Raw genomic sequence first — 9,071 nt, 5'->3', positions numbered from 1 at the left:
AGGTCATGGTTTGAGAAATCATTGAGAGTAGTGAACAATTCTTGCTAAATTGTTAATATTCCCCAAAATATAAAGGGACAGCGTATATTCGAGCCAATGTCTTAGGTAGTTGAACATGTTATTACTCCAACCTCGTGAAAGTGACAAACTGACACGTTTTCATTTGTCAAAAACAACATTATGTGAAAGGTGAGCCTTTGATTTGACGGCGTGCACATGCGCAGTTCTGCGCGAGACGACCGTTTCTACGCATGAGCTTTGCTCGCCAACGTCGACTACAACTGCGATCAGGGATTTCTATTGGAGAATCAGTTTTAGCCGATCATACTGTACTGTCTTTGATATAAGCGCCATGGATGAGATATGAAAAAAAAAGAAAGGAACACGATTGCCATCTAGTGGAGAACGGGTTAATCGTGTTGAAGTCATTTGCCAGTACCGTCGTACATAGAAGAGCTTAATCTCTATTACAATACGGCAATTTGCCCTCAGTTGTGAGATCAGACATGGCGTCTTCATTGATTTGCAGTGAAACACAGAGCAGGTAAGAAAACGTGTTAGTTTGGCATTTTAACACACTGTGTGCGGGCAAGATATCTAATGTTATACCTTTATATTTGTTGCCACATTCGATTAACAGTGAAAAATAAACGTTTGTGTTAGCCCCCCAAATAAGCGTCTGACATTTTGCTGAACTCGGTTCTCGTATATCGAGGCGAATTGAGCTTTGATAACAGGATTAGCTACAATGTCCCCATCAGACTATTCTTGTAAAAAGGTCCTGTACAACTGGGGTCCTTCCGCTGAGTGCTCAAAATCATACTTAATAGGTTACTTTTATCGAATCGAACCTCCCGACTTTTTCCTCATTTGTGGCGCTCAACTCGGTGCGAATGTGCATGGGCCAATTGAATATTTTTATATAGTATGAACAACAAGAGGAAAAAGTCATACCTTTAATAAAAACGTCCAAATTAAGCCCGCGGAAGGACCGCAGTTGTACATGTAAGTGTTCTCAGAATCGACTGATCCAAAGTTGTTGCCAGCTTCTCAGTCCCATCATATCACATAGTCATCATTCGATGAAGGCTTCTTCTGTATGGGGGAGTTTTGCCAACTGCGTCTCCTAACACCGGTGTCGGAAGACAGACGCCACAAAGTCGTTGTAACTGAGAAATAGTGTGAAGCATCCGCTTGGCGTTTTCAATTTCAATTCAAGGGCTTTATTGGCATGGGAAACATGTGTTAACATTGCCAAAGCAAGTGAGGTAGATAATATATAAAGTGAAATAAACAATAACAATTAACAGTAAACATCACACATACAGAAGTTTCAAAACAATAAAGACATTACAAATGTCATATTATATATATATATACAGTGTTTTAACAATGTACAAATGGTAAAGGACACAAGATAAAATAAATAAGCATAGATATGGGTTGTATTTTCAATGGTGTGTGTTCTTCACTGGTTGCCCTTTTGTCATGGCAACAGGTCACAAATCTTGCTGTGGAATTTCACCCAGTAGATATGGGAGTTTTTCAAAATTGGATTTGTTTTCGAATTCTTTGTGGATCTGTGTAATCTGAGGGGAAATATGTCTCTCTAATATGGTCATACATTGGGCAGGGGGTTAGGAAGTGCAGCTCAGTTTCCACCTCATATTGTGGGCAGTGAGCACATAGCCTGTCTTCTCTTGAGAGCCATGTCTGCCTATGGTGGCCTTTCTCAATAGCAAGGCTATGCTCACTGAGTCTGTACATAGTCAAAGCTTTCCTTAATTTTGGGTCAGTCACAATGGTCAGGTATTCTGCCGCTGTGTACTCTCTGTGTAGGGCCAAATAGCATTCTAGTTTGCTCTGTTTTTTTTGTTAATTCTTTCCAATGTGTCAAGTAATTACCAAATATGATAGTGAGAGAAAGCCCACTGGCGGGCAGTTGAAGAAGATGGTATCTGCAAATATTTTCATTGAAACATTTGATGTCAATAGAGTTTGATGTTCACAAACTGGAATCTATTATGAACAGAGTGGACTAAGGTTCGTAGACTTTACCCTTTGCAAAAGTGTTTTTTTAAATCGCGTTGTTTAGAAAGAGTGCAAAGGCAAACTGAGTTATTGCACACGCTCACTTCAAAGTGGGCGTTCCCTAACGGATATATGCAGATGACGCTATAACGCGCCAATAGGATCTCGCTAGCTCTTGCTTACCACTGCCCCCTCCTTGCTTGTTTTGCCCACTGGAAGACCACAGCCTGTCGTTATCTTGGTTTAGTTATATAAATCTTTGGAAATACTGTCAGCTGCAACTCTGTTAAATAATCCATTATTTTGATGTGATTTGAAAGTAGAGGGATTTATGTTTCTAGAACCATACCGCAATTGAGAATTGATTCAAGTTTATGATTGAGTATGTGGCTATTTTGACATCCAGAAACAAATTTCCTTTAAACAGAACATGTAAGGTCCTCGGACCAACTATGCCTCGATAGAAGAGAATGGAATCGAGGCTTCCTCAGCTAAGCTCAATGCTGAAATCTCTCTTTAACATCCTAGAAGGAACATGTAGCAGTCCAGCTGCAGCATGATGATGTCATGACTGTAAAATTGCTGTGTGTCTTTTTGTTTTTTACAGAGTAAGCTCGGTTTTAAACAGAGATGTCAAGCAATTTGGGAAGAAGTACATGTTTGACTCAAATGAAGAAACTTGCTGGAACTCTGACCAGGTAACTACAATCACAATATAGCCGCGCATACCTCAAAGGGGCCAGCATCGGCACATTCTCATGCGCCTCTATTGCCTCCTTCCCCACGAAGTGTGCACTTGTTCACTTCCCTTCATGAATTTGAAAGTAAATGATTGGTATATGACTGGTATATGGATCTATCCCAGGCCAAGATTGATCTAATTCAATTGATGGGGAGTAGTGACTCCTGGACCTGGAGGAGAGATCATTAGGATGCACTATGTGGTTATGATATTAATACTAGTATTATTATTAGGCTACCCTTAGCCTCTGCTCACAAAAGTGAGGTGAAAGACTGTTGCCAGAGGCTAGCTAATAGCTACCCTATGACATAGGATAGCCAGAATTGTTTTGACCTAAGCTCAACAATGTACATCTTTCCCTACAGGTCAAAACGCTCTGCTGCCATAATATAGCCACAGTTGAGCCAGTGTGGGATAAGGTTAAAAAACATAACCTCAATCCAGAGATGGAAGATATTGCAGTAGCCCTAATTATCCCCACTGACAATTTGAGAAAATGTAACTACTGCTAGTTTTTAATTAAACTGCCATTTTCATCCTCATGCTAGCCTAAAGCAGCCCATTGGATTCCATGAAAATGCGATGTGTAGTGTTGGGTTGAGTTGCTATGGAATCCAATGGGTTGCTTTAGCCTAGCTCGCCTAGCATGAGGACGAAAAAGGCAGTTTAATTCAAAACCAGCAGTATTTCATTATTCTCGATTTGTCAGTTGGGATAATGGAATAATTAGGAGTACAGAAACATCTTCACCGGTCTAAGGCACTGCTTCTCAATGGTTGAGGCTGTGATTGGGAGTCCCATAGGGCGGCACACAATTGGCCCCGTGTTAAAGTTTGGACGGGGTAGGTCGTGATTGTAAATAAGAATTAGTTCTTAACTGACTAGCCTAGATACATTTTTAATCCCTGTATTGAGGTGTATTTTTTTCTGTTGCCATATGCCGTGCCGGCTCTGCGGTGCCGGCTCTGCGGTGCCCACATTATGGCAGCCGAGCCTTTTGAGTTTTAGGGAAAGATGTACTTATTGCTAAGCTCTGGTTGAAACAATTAATATCATCATAATAATAATATGTGACATACAGTCATGCTCAACCATTTGAGCTACAAAGGACCATATTCTGGCTACCCTATAACACTGTCACTACTTTCCCTTTTTACAGGGTGATTTTCAGTGGGTTACTCTTGAATTCCCACAGCCCGTCAGAGTGTCTGAATTAAAGGTGCAGTTCCAAGGAGGCTTTTCAGGAAAAACATGCAGATTGGAAGGTAAATACAAACACACACACTCTTTTAGTCAGTGTATCACAATGAAGTTGTGATTTGAAATGATTTATATTATAACATTGTCATACTATGCTTTAATAACATATATGTTTTTAAAAAGAGACAGACTGTCCATGTCAACACTCCTGAAAATGTCTCTACTTGTTTTCCCCTCAGGAAGCCCAAAAGCTGGAGAATTGGCAAAAATCACACATTTTTATCCTGAAGACAACAGCTCACTACAAATATCCTTCAATGTATTATTAAATGTCAGACCCCGTTTATTTGTTCCCATTTTATTGGTACAAAGTGGAATTAAAATTGATTTAGTTTTCATTTGTTTAGCAACAATCTACACAAAATACTGTCAGTGAAAAAAAATTATAATACACATGTCGATAACTCCAATATAGCAGTTGCATCAGTATTCAGCCCCTTTGTTTATTCAAGCCTAAATTAGTTCAGGAGTCAAATTTGTCTTAACAAATCACATAAGACATGACATGTAATCTGTGAAATAATAGTGGTTGACATGATTTTTGAATGACTAGCCCTTCCTCTGTCACCCATACATATAAATCTGTAAAGTCCCTCAGTCAAGTATTACATTTCAAGCAAAGATTCAACTATAAAGACCCGGGAGCTTTTTGAAAGCCTCATAAAGAAGGGCAGTGATTGGTAAATGGGTAACGATAACAAATCAGAGATTGAATATCTCTTTAAGCATGATCAAGTTAATAATTATAATGTGGATTATTAATTACAGATAGTCATTCTTCTGAACTGCAGGACAGGAATGAAACTGCTCAGGGATGTTACTGAGGCCATTGGTGATTTTAAACCACTACAGAGTTCAATGGGTGTGATGGGAGAACTGAGGATGGATCAACAACATTGTAGTGACTAAATATGACAAAACATGAATCTTGTATGCAACTATGCACTAAAGTAATACTACAACAAAATATGGCAAAGGAATAAATATTTTTGCCTAAACGCTAAGCCTTATGTTTGGAACTAATTCAACACAACAGGTCAGCTTCCTAGTTTCAAGCATGGTGGTGTGGGTATGCTTGACATCGGCAAATACTGGGGTGTTTTTCCAGGTAAAAAGAAATCAAATGGAGCTAGGCACAGGAAAAATCCTAGAGAACCTGCTTCAGTCTGCTTTACAACAGACACTAGGAGAGGAATTCACCTTTCAGTAGGAGAATAACCTACAACACAAGGCCAAATCTACAGTGGTGTTGCTTACCAACAAGACAGTGAATGTTCCTGAGTGGCCAAGTTACAATTTTGACTTAAATCTGCATGACAAGGCAAAACTTGAAAATAGCTGTCTAGCCATGATCCCCAACATCTTGACAGAGCTTGAAATAACAAATAAAATAAAATAAATAAATATATTGCACAATCCAGGTGTACAACCAGCTTTTAGAGACTTACTCAAGAAGACTCACAACTTTAATCACTGCCAAATGTGTTTCTAACATGTATTGACTAAGGGAGCAGAATACTTATACTACGACTGTATTTTAGTTCATTTTTTACGATGAATTAAAATAAATCTTCCACTTTGACAGTATTTTGTGTAGATTGGTGACAAAAAAATGACAATTCATTTTAATCCCACTCTGTAACACAAAATGTTAAACAATCCAAGGGGTCTGAATACTTTTGCAAGACAATATTTAAGTGCCTTTCAACGGGGTATGGAGGTAGGTGCCACGCACACCTGTTTGTATCAAGAACTGCAACACTGTTGCAACGCTACTGGCGATGTTAAACACTTCTCCAATCGTTGTTGAGTTCTGATATTAAGCGCACCGTGAGACGTATGCCAGTGTCATATCTTTTCAGTCTAAACTCTAGCTAAACTGAGAAGGGGGTAGCTGCATCCCAATATGACTGGAGAATGGGCTTGTGGGTGTGTCAAAAGGAAAGTAGTGGGCGTGTCAAGCAGGCTGCTATAGGTTAGACAGTTATGATTTAGCTTTTTTTCTCTCTCTCTCTCTTACCACGCAACTTTCCGTACATTGAGCTACCATAACGCGAGAGTTTGGACTTCTGTTTTTAAGCCAGAGGATGAGTTGTATTTCACTGTTAGTTTTGCACAAACATTTTCAGTTATAAAACTGACAATTGTTTATTTCTTTATTAAAAGTATTGATTATGGGTGTACTGTTGCTTCATGTGTTGTATGTGTGTGCTTACTGTAACTGTCCCCCTCATATTTGGCTACAAGGTAGGTAGTTCCCACGCCATTGCCGCACAGCAGCGCATGTCAAGCGGGCGCGAAGGGCACTGTTTCTCGGTGTTGTTGCCATCCATGCCCTCTTCATTGAGTAGTAGACTGTATGTATCAAGATGACATCTAGATGGTTATCAATATTAGTTATTTCTTGTGTAGGCTGCTATCCTACTTGAAATTAAATCATGTGGGAGAAAAAAATGGCTACGTTAGCTACCGCCGCGACGTGACCGTGATATCCAGTAGGAAGCCATTCAAGTTGGCAGGCACGTCGATACAACACCAGTGCACCGGTCGCTGGCTTATCGACTCGTCGTGCAGCCCAATCAGCCACGCAAAACGGTCTTGAGTGGCAACAAATCTGCCCAATTAGTTGATTCACTTTCCATACACCCACTCCTTTTGACACACCCACTCAATCTATTCATTTAGGCTACACAGCCGCGAATGTCCTGCAAAATGATCCCTTTGTCCCGCATTTGGTATTTTAAAATGTGGCCATACTAAGCGTGAGGTAGCCTGATGTACAAGCTATTACAAGCTAGTCTTCTGTAATAGTTGCAGAAATGCAAGTTGTAATAGTACAGAAAAGTTATGCCTGGCACTGGATACTGTAATACAGAAATGTTGATTTTAATGTTACATAGAGTACACAAAACAGCTTTCAAACAATATTGTCCACTGCAGTTCTACTTATCTGGTTCTTAACTCCACACCCACAGCTTTCCCATTCAGGAGGCCCACATGGTGCACAGGCTAAAAATAGTGTTTGAGAACAGTGCTGACTTTTTTGGGCGAATAATTGTTTACTCCTTGGATGTCCTGGGGGAAAGATCTTTGTGACGTTTTTGTTTCTGCATGAGAGAGAGCGAGACCTATAGGGAAAGAGGGTGTAGTAACATTGAATAACATGACTGCTGGAAGACTACCACCCACATGAACTTTGGAATGGGAACCATATGACTATTTTTGGTGAGGACATTTTTAGTTGGTCACCTGCTTACATCACAGAAACAACAAGGGGATAAAGGAAGACTCTGAATCTGGATTTGTCATTGCAGCTTTACAGGCTTTAAGGTCACGTAACCACATGCCTATTGACATGTTCTTGTGCCTTGTTTGATTTGCCATTCCAAATGAACATTGTAAAATTCTTAAGCCATTTGTTTTTATTTGTTTACAATCACTTCATTTTTTGAAATAGTTATTTAAACTTAGTATGATTGTCGTTAAAAAAAATACACAAATTTCCTTCATATACAAAACATTTGAGAGGGTGCTTACCTTTTTGTGTCTGATGGTGACAGCTAGGGCAATTGGACTATACCCAGAATCTGCCTCAATGTTCATGTCTGCCCCTTCTATCTTAATTAAAATCACATTACCATGTTTATTTGTGCCACTGAGATGACTAATGTACTTTGGTTTTGGAAATGACCTTCATTTTAATTAATTTATCGTGTGCAGGGGTATGAAGCATCATACCTAAGAGGGCCTTGGCATAGCTTATGTGGTTCCCGCAAACAGCGTAGAGGAGTACCACCATTCTTATTAAACATGACAGACATCCATTAATAGAATGTGTGTTATTTCTGAAGGAATCAAGAGTCCTGGGGCAGTTATTTACACCATTTAATTATATAATTTACAACCCACACAGTCATAAGCATTAATATCTATTGCATGTTGGAGAAGATATTTCACTATGACTGCATAGCCTCCAGAGCTGGCCAGGTTCAAGGCACTCTCCCGCTCCCATGCTATAGCACTAGGATCTGCCTCCTAAGACACACTACACAAGGACATAACAGACAGGTTACAGTCAATCACCACCCAGTATATGACTAACCATTGAATTCAATGAACGTGTCTAGAAATGTCCCTGATGTTTTCCAGGAGGCAATCCACCATGGCTTTCTCTCCAAATGCTGCTGACGAGATCCTGAGGTCCAATGTCGTCACCTCATGTTTCAGCATGATAATGCACAGCCCCATGTCACAAGGATCTGTATACAATTCCTGGAAGCTGAAGATGTCCCAGTTCTTCCATGGCCTGCATACTAACTAGACATGTCACCCATTGAGCATGTTTGGGATGCTCTGGATGAACGTGTACGACAGCATGTTCCAGTTCCTGCCAATATCCAGCAACTTCGCAGATGGAGGGACCAGGAGATTCAACTTCATGTTAAAAGAGGTCATTAGCGAATACTTTAACTAACGTTAGCAAGCCAGCTCGCTAGTAACTTTAGCTGGCTGCACATTAGCTAGCTACGGTAGCTAAACAGCTATCGTTAAGTAGCTAGTTAGCTAATGATACCTGTCTTAACCATACATAGCTTTGGTAAACCTAGCTATATTATTTGAAAAGTCATTACTTTATTACATTGAGTAGAAAGCTACCGTGAGGACGTGCTCCATCGACTCTGTGGATTAAGCATGCTTTTGGTGCAAAGTCGATAGCGAGCTGGACTTCAGGCAAGGAGGCTGAGGGTTCGAAACCTGCTACCTGCTTGTTTCATTTGAAGTCGTGTACAATTATAAGTATGACCATATAGTACTAAGTATGACCAATATATTTGGTTTATATTGCCCATTCATTGTCCGAGACACAGTAGTACATTGGGACCCAAAAGCATAATCAGTGCTCTAACTCCCCCTTGGTCGTTAGGGCAAATTTGGTCTGTATAGGAGGTTTTTTTCCACACCTAGCTTGGCTATTAGACTATTCCTTAGTAAAGGTTGAATAGTCTATTCAGCTATTAGCCCCCTCCTCAACTTGCAA

The 9,071-nt window shown here is 40.0% G+C and overlaps 1 protein-coding gene across 1 annotated transcript; it reads left to right on the top strand.

The window, feature by feature from the left end:
* Window positions 1–323: 323 nt before the first annotated feature.
* LOC123996787 (nuclear receptor 2C2-associated protein-like) lies at window positions 324–7,675 on the top strand. Its single transcript, XM_046300485.1, has 5 exons — window positions 324–544; window positions 2,639–2,729; window positions 3,933–4,038; window positions 4,213–4,280; window positions 7,007–7,675. Exons 1-5 carry the CDS (start codon window positions 507–509, stop codon window positions 7,127–7,129), a joined length of 426 nt encoding a protein of 141 aa, XP_046156441.1. The 5' UTR covers window positions 324–506; the 3' UTR covers window positions 7,130–7,675.
* Window positions 7,676–9,071: the final 1,396 nt, after the last annotated feature.

Source organism: Oncorhynchus gorbuscha, linkage group LG15, assembly GCF_021184085.1.
Source record: "Oncorhynchus gorbuscha isolate QuinsamMale2020 ecotype Even-year linkage group LG15, OgorEven_v1.0, whole genome shotgun sequence".
In the NCBI taxonomy this organism is placed as follows: Eukaryota; Metazoa; Chordata; class Actinopteri; order Salmoniformes; family Salmonidae; genus Oncorhynchus; species Oncorhynchus gorbuscha.
The sequence above is the reverse complement of the archived record's forward strand: the minus strand, read 5'-3'. Positions and strand labels throughout refer to the sequence as shown.

Bases quoted from the DNA above. Each gene is read 5' to 3' on its own strand.
- LOC123996787 (XM_046300485.1), top strand. From the start codon at position 507: ATGGCGTCTTCATTGATTTGCAGTGAAACACAGAGCAG. The intron at 2,730-3,932 runs GTAACTACAATC...CCCTTTTTACAG, and splicing joins CTTGCTGGAACTCTGACCAG to GGTGATTTTCAGTGGGTTAC. The intron at 4,039-4,212 runs GTAAATACAAAC...TTTTCCCCTCAG, and splicing joins AAAAACATGCAGATTGGAAG to GAAGCCCAAAAGCTGGAGAA.